At 38.8% G+C, this 12,867-nt stretch overlaps 1 protein-coding gene across 5 annotated transcripts in view; it reads right to left on the bottom strand.

The window, feature by feature from the left end:
- Positions 1–12,867, bottom strand: part of NBAS (NBAS subunit of NRZ tethering complex) — a 341,753-nt gene that overhangs the window by 244,621 nt on the left and 84,265 nt on the right. For all 5 annotated transcript variants that reach the window (XM_059942180.1, XM_059942182.1, XM_059942181.1 and 2 more), the window contains 4 exons: positions 12,696–12,821; positions 9,460–9,611; positions 2,540–2,680; positions 2,198–2,276 (listed from right to left, as the gene is read on the bottom strand). In XM_059942180.1, coding sequence (XP_059798163.1) covers positions 2,198–2,276; positions 2,540–2,680; positions 9,460–9,611; positions 12,696–12,821 — 498 coding nt within the window. The remainder of the gene's footprint in view (positions 1–2,197; positions 2,277–2,539; positions 2,681–9,459; positions 9,612–12,695; positions 12,822–12,867) is intronic.

The raw sequence follows: 12,867 nt of genomic DNA, 5'->3' as shown, positions 1-12,867 counted from the left end.
CATAATAAATAGCCGATAAGTATTTGTTAACTGCATTAACTTACTGAGACAGGAAAGAGGGAAGAAAGAGGGTGTTCAGAGGTTCTTGCTTCCTATTTATTTAGACAAAATACTAACTTTCTCTAAGCCTCACATCCATAAAACTGAGAGGATAACAATACCTGCCTCAAAGGGCTGTCAAGAAATAATCTGAATTAAGTACCTAAGACACTGGCGGGCAAACAGTAAGTCCTCAACAAATGTGCTGGTATTTTTTAAGGTATTCTGTTAACTACTGGTTTCTTCAAATATTTCCTGAGCTCCTCAACAAGCCAGGTCTCGTTCTGAGCTCTGGTGATACTGCAGCAAACAAGACAAGACCCTTACCCTTATGGAGCTTCTATGCTTGCATCCCGCCCCCCCCGCATAGTAGGCCCATAGCCCCCTAAGTCAGCCTCCCTTTTTTTAAGGACTAGTTGAAATATCACTTCCTACACAGAGTCTTCTTGGACATCCCCAGGAAAAATTTAATGTTTTGCTCCATTATGCTCCCTCATCAATTCTTCATACCTTCATTATCATCACTAACTGCCCATATAATGAGGACTCCACAAGGACTATTCCTTGTTCATCTCTCTACGACCAGCACTGGCATAATATTTGGCATACAGTAGGAACTCGTGTAAAATTTAAATAAATCTATTTTTATCTAATTTATCACAGAATTAATAAAATAAGCCATCCCCTACGATTAAAATGCAATGCCTATCTCTACCGCTATCTAGCTGGTTAGTCCTTGTATCAGAACATCTTCGTTTCTAAGTTTTAACGGCCAAGTTCATCAACTTCACCTACTTTTCAAAAGCTTAACTTAATTCCATTTTTGTGGGCTCAACAAATACTTTAAATTTCACTATTACCATGTAATAATAAATGCACTTACTACTGTCAAATAGGAAATAGCAATTCAATAACTAAAAAATAATAAAATAAAATTAACTGGAACGTGAAACTCTGAATATTTTATGGAACTTTTTTTTTAAGATCTCATCAGTGAAACTAAAGCTAAGTATAAAAAATAATAAACTATATCTGTACCAACATCAGTAATTCACAACATGCTTTTATATATTACATCAGTATCACAGAACTCGGACATAATAAAAGGATACGCTTTAATATAATATGACCATCCAACAGTCAAACTAGTTGTACTACAGATAAAACTATTAGGAATGTTTTGTAACTTATTTGTATGAAGTGATATACTAATTACCATGTTTACTAATAACCAGAGAAATAGTCCTCTTTTGTCACTAGTATTTTGTTTGAAAACATTCTATTGTATTAACAGCTGGAGAATCAAATGCTTTTATTTGTTTGCAGGCATCACAAGTACTAAGTACCTCCATTACTATGGGGACGGGCATCACGTTATCAAATGTGATGCTTACTGAGTCCCTGCTATGTGCCAATACCAAAAGCCACGGTGTGCCCACAGAAGGGAGGCTGAGACAGATGGAGGAAGTAAACTGCAAATGAAGTCAAATTTCAAAGGTGGGAAATTTATACTAAATCCTGGGTAACGTAAGCTATGAGGGTCATGTGAAAAAGCAATCTAAACTACGTCTATTTTATGAAATGCTTCTCATGCCTTTAACGATACCTAAATCTCATGGTACAGAGTGCTACTGAAATGCCCAACATGGGACATTTGTGTTTGTGGTCCTGAAGAAACAATTCTGAAGTATGCTTTAAGTTCAAGTGACTAACTCTGGCCGTAATTAGGATCAAAGTTTAACCAACTAAATTCAAACCACTAATAAATCATTAAAATTAAACAAGTCAGAAATATTCATATTAGGATTATTAAAACCCAGTGTATACTGAATTTGGTACTGTAGACAGCTATATGCCATAACCTAAAGTTTAAATGTAAAATAAAAGTAAATGAAAAGGATCATAAACCTAGGAAACATAGATGCTCTGAGATGGCTAACGCATTTCTACTCCCTAGACTAACAAAGCAACTTCTAGCCTTTCATGAATCTCTAAATTTTACCAAAACTGATGTATAAGAGAACCTGCTTCTATACAAAATGAATTTTTCCCACATAAATAGTTCTAAAGACCAAGAATATCAGATATGAAGGCAGCCTCAGCATTTATAATGACAGATCAAATGAACATAATTGGTTTGATTAAAACTACTCCTTACCTCATATGTTGCGAGTCGATCTAAGTAGGTTAATAATTTCAGTCTACAACGGCAAAGTTCCTTTTGTTCCAGTGTTAACCTGTTTTGAACAACTGTATTAGGCCACTTATATTTACCTACAAGCACATTTCTCTAATACCTAAAATAGAATAAAAATGATCAATATTCCATTAAGCCTCAAATTCATGGAACAGTACACAAAAGCACAAGGATAAAACAATACTAAATGCATTTGATTTAAGTTGCCGAAATAATGTACAGCAATTGTCACTAGTAAAGAACACACTTGGATTACTAGTTATTTTAAAGAAATTACCAAATGAACAGTAATAAATCATTTACTTTGAAAAGTTCACTAATTTAAGTAGTTCTTGTCTCTTCCTGAGCTCCTTCTCCTTTTTCTTCTCGGCAGGCTCTTCATCAGCTGGGGAAAGCTCCTCGTAGGAGATACCGTCAATGTCCATTTCACCAAGTAGTGTAAATCTGTGAGAAAAAAAGAAAACCCAAATCTGTGTATTTTTTTTAATTTCATATAGTGAAGAAGTACCTTCTCCTACTTTGATTTTATTACATTGGTTTCTGCAGAAACAGAAACAACCAATTATTTGAAAGAAAGCTTTTGCTATTTATTATAAGCAAACCGATTCTTTCATTTATAGCCATAGGATGGGCAAAAAGTCATCAGTAATCATCACATGTAGAAACTCTGAATATCAAGAAAATGAAAACTGCTTAGGAAAACATGGGAGGTTATAGTCACCCAATGTGAAACAGCCTATGAAGAAAACGTTGCCCAGAGTTTACAATGTGAATCACTTCTATTTAAGGTCTTAAAATGGTAATGAATGTCAGTCTCATTTAAATTACTTATCAAATACACTATCACATTTATATCCCCCCGAAAGTTCCAAATGTTTGATGAACAGCAGCCCTTGTCAAACAACTTTATTACTGTTATTAACTGACATTTGTAGGGTGCTTAAAGTTTATGAGGTGACTCCCTCTTGCGAGAGCACCGGAATCACAACAAACTGCTGAACAATCAATGACAGAAAGACACTGGAACTCACCAAAAAAGATACCCCACATCCAAAGACAAAGGAGAAGCCACAATGAGATGGTAGGAGAGGCACAATCACAAAAAAATCAAATCCCATGACCACTGGGTGGGTTACTCACAAACTGGAGAACAATTATACCACAGAAGTCCACCCACGGGAGTGAAGGTTCTGAGTCCCTCCCAGAGTCAGGCTTCCCACCCTGGGGGTCTGGCAACTGGAGGGGGAATTCCTAGAGAATCAGACTTTGAAGGCTATTGGGATTTGATTGCAGGACCTCAACAGGACTGGGGAAAACAGAGACTCCACTCTTGGAGGGCACACACAAAGTAGTGTGCGCACTGGGACCCAGGGGAAGGAGCAGTGACCCCATAAGAGACTGAACCAGACCTACCTGCTAGTGTTGGAGGGTCTCCTGCAGAGGCAGGGGGTGGCTGTGTCTCACCATGAGGACAAGGACACTGGCAGCAGAAGTTCTGGGAAGTGCTCCTTGGTGTGAGCCCTCCCAGAGTCCGCCATTAGCTCCACCAAAGAGCCCGGGTAGGCTCCAGTGTTGGTTTGCCTCAGGCCAAACAACCAACAGGAAGGGAACCCAGCCCACCCATCAGCAGACAAGCAGATTAAAGTTTTACTGAGCTCTGCCCACCAGAGCAACAGCCAGCTCTACCAACCACCAGTCCCTTCCATCAGGAAACTCGCACAAGCCTCTTAGATAACCTCATCCACCAGAGGGCAGACAGCAGAGGCAAGAAGAATTAAAATCCTGCAGCCTGTGGAAGAAAAACCACATTCACAGAAAGATAGACAAGATGAAAAGGCAGAGGGCTATGTACCAGATGAAGGAACAAAATAAAACCCTAGAAAAACAACTAAATGAAGTAGAGATAGGCAACCTTCCAGAAAAAGAATTCAGAATAATGATAGTGAAGATGATCCAGGACCCTGGAAAAAGAATGGAGGCAAAGATTGAGAAAATGCAAGAAATGTTTAACAAAGACCTGGAAGAATTAAAGAACAAACAAACAGAGATGAACAATACAATAACTGAAATGAAAAATACACTAGAAGGAATCAATACCAGAATAACTGAGGCAGAAGAACGGATAAGTGACCTGGAAGACAGAATGGTGGAATTCACTACTGTGGAACAGAAGAAAGAAAAAAGAATGAAAAGAAATGAACACAGCCTAAGAAACCTCTGGGACAACATTAAACGCAACAACATTCGCATTATAGGGGTCCCAGAAGGAGAAGAGAGAGAGAAAGGACCTGAGAAAATATTTGAAGAGATTATAGTCGAAAAGTTCCCTAATATGGGAAAGGAAACAGCCACCCAAGTCCAGGAAGGGCAGAGAGTCCCATACAGGATAAACCCAAGGAGAAACATGCCGAGACACATAGTAATCAAAATGGCAAAAATTAAACACAAAGAAAAATTATTGAAAGCAGCAAGGGAAAAACGACAAATAACATACAAGGGAACTCCAATAAGGTTAACGGCTGATTTCTCAGCAGAAACTCTACAAGCCAGAAGGGAGTGGCATGACATATTTAAAGTGATGAAAGGGAAGAACCTACAACCAAGATTACTCTACCCGGCAAGGATCTCACTAAGATTTGATGGAGAAATCAAAAGCTTTACAGACAAGCAAAAGATAAGAGCACCAGCACCACCAAACCAGCTCTACAACAAATGCTGAAGGAACTTCTCTAGGCAAGAAACACAAGAGAAGGAAAACACCTACAATAACAAACCCAAAACATTTAAGAAAATGGGAATAGGAACATAAGTATCGATAATTACCTTACACGTGAATGGATTAAATGCTCCAACCAAAAGACACAGGCTCGCTGAATGGATACAAAAACAAGACCCATTTATATGCTGTCTACAAGAGACCCAATTCAGACCTAGGGACACACACAGACTGAAAGTGAGGGGATGGAAAAAGATATTCCATGCAAACGGAAATCAAAAGAAAGCTGGAGTAGCAATACTCCTATCAGATAAAATAGACGTTAAAATAAAGAATGTTACAAGAGACAAGGAAGAACACTACATAATGATCAAGGGATCAATCCAAGAAGAAGATATAACAATTATAAATATATATGCACCCAACATAGGAGCACCTCAATACATAAGGCAACTGCTAACAGCTATAAAAGAGGAAATCGACAGTAACACAATAATAGTGGGGGACTTTAACACCTCACTTACACCAATGGACAGATCTTCCAAACAGAAAATTAATAAGAAACACAAGCTTTAAATGACACAATAGACCAGATAGATTTAATTGATATTTATAGGACATTCCATCCAAAAACAGCAGATTACACTTTCTTCTCAAGTGCACACAGAACATTCTCCAGGATAGATCACCTCCTGGGTCACAAATCAAGCCTCGGTAAATTTAAGAAAACTGAAATCATCTTTTCCTACCACAATGCTATGAGATTAGAAATCAATTACAGGGAAAAAAAACGTAAAAAACACAAACACATGAGGCTAAACAATACGTTACTAAATAATCAAGAGATCATTGAAGAAATCAAAGAAGAAATCCAAAAATACCTAGACACAAATGACAATGAAAACACGACGATCCAAAACCTATGGGATGCAGCAAAGGCAGTTCTAAGAGGGAAGTTTATAGCAATACAATCTTACGTCAAGAAACAACAAACATCTCAAATAAACAACCTAATCTTATACCTAAAGGAACTAGAGAAAGAAGAACAAACAAAACCCAAAGTTAGTAGAAGGAAAGAAATCATAAAGATCAGAGCAGAAATAAATGACAAAGAAACAAAGAATAGCAAAAATCAATAAAACTAAAAGCTGGTTCTTTGAGAAGGTAAACAAAATTGATAAACCATTAGCCAGACTCATCAAGAAACAGAGGGAGAGGACTCAAATCAATAAAATTAGAAATGAAAAAGGAGAAGTTACAACAGACACCGCAGAAATACAAAGCATCCTAAGAGACTACTACAAGCAACTCTATGCCAATAAAATGGACAACCTGGAAGAAATGGACAAATTCTTAGAAAGGTATAACCTTCCAAGACTGAACCAGGAAGAAATATAAAATATGAACAGACCAATCACAAGCACTGAAATTGAGACTGTGATTAAAAACCTTCCAACAAACAAAAGTCCAGGACCAGATGGCTTCACAGGTGAATTCTATCAAACATTTAGAGAAGAGCTAACACCCATCCTTCTCAAACTCTTCCAAAAAACTGCAGAGGAAGGAACACTCCCAAACTCATTCTACGAGGCCACCATCACCCTGATACCAAAACCAGACAAAGATACTACAAAAAAAGAAAATTACAGACCAATATCACTGATGAATATAGATGCAAAAATCCTCAACAAAATACTAGCAAACAGAATCCAACAACACATTAAAAGGATCATACACCATGATCAAGTGGGATTTATCCCAGGGATGCAAGGATTCTTCAATATACGCAAATCAATCAATGTGATACACCATATTAACAAACTGAAGAATAAAAACCATATGACCATCTCAATAGATGCAGGAAAAGCTTTTGACAAAATTCAACACCCATTTATGACAAAAACTTTCCAGAAAGTGGGCATAGCGGGAACGTACCTCAACATAATAAAGGCCATATATGACAAACCCACAGCAAACATCATTTTCAGTGGTGAAAAACTGAAATCATTTCCTCTAAGATCAGGAACAAGACAAGGATGTCCACTCTCACCACTATTATTCAACATAGTTTTGGAAGTCCTAGCCACGGCAATCAGAGAAGAAAAAGAAATAAAAGGAATACAAATTGGAAAAGAAGTAAAACTGTCACTGTTTGCAAATGACATGATACTATACATAGAGAATCCTAAAGATGCCACCAGAAAACTACTAGAGCTAATCAATGAATTTGGTAAAGTTGCAGGATACAAAATTAATGCACAGAAATCTCTTGCATTCCTATACACTAATGATGAAAAATCTGAAAGAGAAATTAAGGAAACACTCCCATTTACCATTGCAACAAAAAGAATAAAATACCTAGGAATAAACCTACCTAAGGAGACAAAAGACCTGTATGCAGAAAACTATAAGACACTGATGAAAGAAATTAAAGATGATACCAACAGATGGAGAGATCTACCATGTTCTTGGATTGGAAGAATGGATATTGTGAAAATGACTATCCTACCCAAAGCAATCTACAGATTCAATGCAATCCCTATCAAATTACCAATGGCATTTTTTACAGAACTAGAACAAAAAGTCTTAAAATTTGTATGGAGACACAAAAGACCCCAAATAGCCAAAGCGGTCTTGAGGGAAAAAAATGGAGCAGGAGGAATCAGACTCCCTGACTTCAAGCTATACTACAAAGCTACAGTAATCAAGATAATATGGTACTGGCACAGAAACAGAAATGTAGATCAATGGAACAGGATAGAAAGCCCAGAGATAAACCCACGCACCTATGCTCAACTAATCTATGACAAAGGAGGCAAGGATATACAACGGAGAAAAGACAGTCTCTTCAGTAAGTGGTACTGGGAAAACTGGACAGCTACATGTAAAAGAATGAAATTAGAACACTCCCTAACACCATACACAAAAATAAACTCAAAATGGATTTGAGACCTAAATGTAAGACCAGACACTATAAAACTCTTAGAGGAAAACATAGGAAGAACACTCTTTGACATAAATCACAGCAAGATCTTTTTTGATCCACCTCCTAGAGTAATGGAAATAAAAACAAAAATAAACAAATGAGACCTAATGAAACTTAAAAGTTTTTGCAAAGCAAAGGAAACTACAAACAAGACAAAAAGACAGCCCTCAGAATGGGAGAAAATATTTGCAAACGAATCAACAGACAAAGGATTAATCTCCAAAATATATAAACAGTTCATGCAGCTCAATATTAAAAAAACAAACAACCCAATCCAAAAATGGGCAGAAGACCTAAATAGACATTTTTCCAAAGAAGATACAGATGGCCAAGAAGCACATGAAAAGCTGCTCAACATCACTAATTATTAGAGAAATGCAAATCAAAACTACAATGAGGTATCACCTCACACCAGTTAGAATGGGCATCATCAGAAAATCTACCAACAACAAATGCTGGAAAGGGTGTGGAGAAAAGGGAACCCTCCTACACTGTTAGTGGGAATGTAAATTGATACAGCCACTATGGAGAACAGTATGGAGGTTCCTCAAAAAACTAAAAATAGAACTACCATATGACTCAGCAATCCCATTACTGGGCATATACCCTGAGAAAACCATAATTCAAAAAGACACATGCACCCCAATGTTCACTGCAGCACTATTTACAACAGCCAGGTCGTGGAAGCAACCTAAATGCCCATCGACAGACGAATGGATAAAGAAGATGTGGTACATATATACAATGGAATATTACTCAGCCATAAAACGGAACAAAATTGGGTCATTTGTAGACACATGGATGGATCTAGAGACTGTAATACAGAGTGAAGTAAGTCAGAAAGAGAAAAACAAATATTGTATATTAACACATGTATGTGGAACCTAGAAACATGGTACAGATCAACTGGTTTGCAGGGCAGAAACTGAGACACAGATGTAGAGAACAAACATATGGACACCAAAGGGGGAAGGTGGTGGGGGGTGGTGGTGATGGTGGGATGAACTGGGAGATTGGGATTGACATGTAGACACTAATATGTATAAAATGGATAACTAATAAGAACCTGCTGTTTAAAAAAATAAATAAAATAAAATAAAATTCAAAAAAAAAGTTTATGAGGTGCTTTCACAAGATATATAACTTAATCAAGGTAATTCTCTGAAGAAGGACACAATGCTACAGATAAAGTAAGTGAATGAAGCTCAGACTTGCCTACAGTGGTTCAATTCACCGGTAAGCGCACCTAGGCGCATGCCGCCTTAACTTCACAGCTTAGAAACAGCCAGCATTCAACAAATGTTTGTAGAATTTGCTCTTTCCTTAGCATCAAGCTATCATATGTAAACGTATTTAACTTAAAGGAAAGAAAACTGACCTCAGATAAAAAAGCATTAACCAAAGGCAACTGCTTTATTGCAGAATAACCTAAATACAGAAAAGTTTACCCTTTCCAATGTCTCAGCTTAAAAGTTTTCACAAAGTCACCTTTACTTCTACCCACATCTTTCCGGAACCAACCTGCCATCATCTGCTCCTTTCCCTATGGCTAAAAGAGCCTCCAGGTCTGTGCCTTTTAATCCATATTGAAGCAGTTCTTTTGCAGCATCCACATTTTCAGGAACTCTTTCCAAGCACTCATGAAGAACCCAGGATCGTTTCTTTATTTTACTCTGGATATAGAGAAAATTAAAAAACAGAGGCATTAAAGAAATCATGACAACTGAGACCTGAGACCTGCCTTCTAGAATTATAAAGCTATACGTAAGAGAGTAGAGCTACCTGAAACCTTGGCCACAAGCAGCTGCTAGAGCATCTCAACATTAAAAAGCTACTTTCCTAGCAGTGATTAGGACTGGGTATAGGGCATGTGATTCCAACTGCTTTCTTTCTTCGTCTAATGAAACACACTGAAACACAAAGTTCAGTACTCTTTTTTGGAAACATAAAAAGCTCTTTCCAAACTTTTTAGTTGCTCTTTAGTTTGCATTTGGGCTGTATAGAAGAGTAGAAAATAAAGAAGTAAGGCAAGATTGATCTTCTTGTAACAAACACGTTTAACTTTGAAACAAAAACTAATGAGGCATAGCAAGTCAAGGTTCTGTATTTACTTGACCATGAGATGTATTCCAAAGCACAGATGATAATTTAATCATAAAAAGTCATGGTATGTTGTTCCTTGGAAAGACGAAGGGCCCATGTGTACTTCCCTCCCAACAGCTTCCTCTGACTCCATTCAAAATTCCTGACTTGCCCTCTTTCCTAGAAAGAGTCCTTGTGGATACAAATTTAGGGTAAAATCTGACTAATACCCTACACATTCCTTTACACATTCCTTCATATCAATTCTTTCCTCAAATGTCTCTGAACTCACATCCCCTTCTCCACATCTATGGCCTCCGTATCAGTCCATGTCATTGACACGTAACAACTGGGACACTGCAGGAGTCTCTTGCCTTTGGCAAGGTTTCCCACCTGAACCCAAATCAATGTATCTTTCTAATCAATATGCCCCAATGTTCACCATCATGGAATCTCAGATCCAACAGACTGGTTTCCTTGCAGAGCCATTCATCCAGGAAATATTTACTGAGTACTTTTTGTGTGCCATGAAAATAGAGCAATGAATAAGCCAGATTTAGTCACTTGCCTCATCAGTCATGCTCATTTTCTTTTAATTTGCTCATACAAGTTGTCCCATTAAGAATGCCTTCCTCTCTTCTAGCTCTACTTTGAATCCTTTCAAACCCCTGCCCAAAACATCTTCACTATATGAAGACTTCCATAACCAGAGTCTATAAGGATTGCTACCTTCACTGGGTTCCCACAGCATTTGTCTGCAATCTTCTTGCATGGTCATTTCTATAATGAAGGCATAAAGCTTGTCTTCTCGGTAAGATTATAAACTCCCTGAAAGCGAAGGCCATATTTATGCCACTCCTGTACCCCTTTACCATTCCTGGCATAGTGCTTTTACTCTTCACTGCCTATTTATTTTGCTGAATTAAGTATTTCCCCCAATAAAAAATGTACATAATTTGTCTCTCCTAACATTTGTCAGCTCCTTCAGAGACCAAATCTGCTTTCTACTGTGTTACAGAAAAGGCCATTAAGTGGATATACATGAACTCATGAGTTCACTGTCCTGAGTCACAAAAGAAAGAAAGATAATATAGGTTTGCTGTTCTGATATTCTAAAGAAAATACAAGCAACTTTGTCTTCTTCCTTTATTTCATAATCTTTCATGCGCTCTCAACTCTGATATCTTACTTGTATTAACAGTTCATCTTCCTGTTTGGTTGAAGCATCAACTTCTTACACACAACTTTTTCAGATTACGTTTTGATTTATTTTTAATTACTCATGTACGTGAATTTTTAGGGAAAACAACTACCATGAATATTTCCCAACACTTCTTAGAATATTCCTAAATGCAAAGGTATTTGCCTTCCTAAATGTCACATAAGAAGTCAGCACCTTCTAAAAATAGGTTATGTATGAGTCCAACTACTTGCTTACAAAGGTGCCAATGATTCAAATAAACAGCCAACATAGTAACTCTAACTGTGGCAGCACATAGCAGGAAGGATTTAACTGTAGGATTTAAGCAAAAAGGGGGTATTTGGCAAGCTCGATATGACAGTTATCTATTTATTGCCTCTCAGCCTTAAAAGCACTCTTCAGAGCCAGCTATGGGATAAACAGCCTTTCCCATTTGCGGCCGACACGATATTAAGCCTTGTCACCAGAGGGCGCTGGAGGCCACTGCAGAGGAAGAGGCTCTGGTCTCTGGTCCACATGTGCGCTGGTTCTGTTCTTCCCGCTCCTCTGTCTTGGCAATGCCGGCAGGCGACATCAGGTGGTGCTTACTTCCCCCTCCCTCCTTTGGAGGACAACTTCCCACTTGGTGTCAGCTGCAGTCCCACGGACAGATTCCTCCCCAGCGAACCCTCCCAGACACCTGAAGGGGAAGCTCCCTAAACTAGGCTCGCCTACACTCTGGGGGGAATTTTTTCCTTTTCAGTCCTGGCCACGGTTCCTTATCTACCAGCCTTCATGCTGGCGGGGGGCTCCCTACTTAGCAGCCCCTGGGGTTTCCCGACCCCCCAACCTCAGTTCACGGCCACCCTAGCAACAGGCATCCAGCTGGCCCACCCATCCCACCTCTCCCTGCCTGCCAGCCTTGGCTGCTATGGGCCAGCCGTGGCCTCAGGCATTCCAGAGAATGCCCTTCCGTCCAATGTGCTGCAGCCACTCTTTGTCCAATGAAGCCTGGATCCCAGCCCAGGGGGAGCCCTCCCTTCCGAGTTTGCTCCCTCCTTGGGTACGTTCCGTTCAGCCCCAGGGTGTTCCTTAGAGATCTCTTTGCCCTCATATAGTTAATCTCTCGTTACTAGAAAATAGTAATTCTCCATATTAAAACTGTTCCTGTTCAAATTACTGTGTGGTTCCTGACTTCTGACAGGACCCTGACTGATGGAGGTGAACAGAGGTTAACTGAGGTAGATGAAGGGAAAGGATTAGGCCAAGACCAGGCAGATGGCTGGTTTATCAGTGAATATTTGGTCACATGTCTTCTGCACCAACGTCCAGCTGCAGGGCCGACAGAACCTGATAAGATAATTTTTCAAGGTAGAATAAAACACTTCATATAGAAAAGTCAGCAGTGAAAAGTACTCCAATATGAAGCCCTACAGCCAAAAGTTATTCCGTAAGTTTGAATTTTACTGCATGTTACCAAAATTTTTAAACATACCAAGTAATTCTGAATTGAAGCAATGTTGACAGCTGACTTCCTCCACTGCCTCTGATACACCAGGTCAGTATCCAGGCCGTAGGTCTGAGCCAGAGACAAGGCTTCCTCATACTCTTCATTTTCGATCTTTGGACAAGGAAATGGAACAGGAATGTGACATTACCGAGCAGTC

The sequence above is a fragment of the Balaenoptera ricei genome, chromosome 13 (assembly GCF_028023285.1).
Source record: "Balaenoptera ricei isolate mBalRic1 chromosome 13, mBalRic1.hap2, whole genome shotgun sequence".
NCBI classification, from domain to species: Eukaryota; Metazoa; Chordata; class Mammalia; order Artiodactyla; family Balaenopteridae; genus Balaenoptera; species Balaenoptera ricei.
Note: the sequence above shows the minus strand (reverse complement) of the source record. Positions and strands in the feature narration are given on the sequence as shown.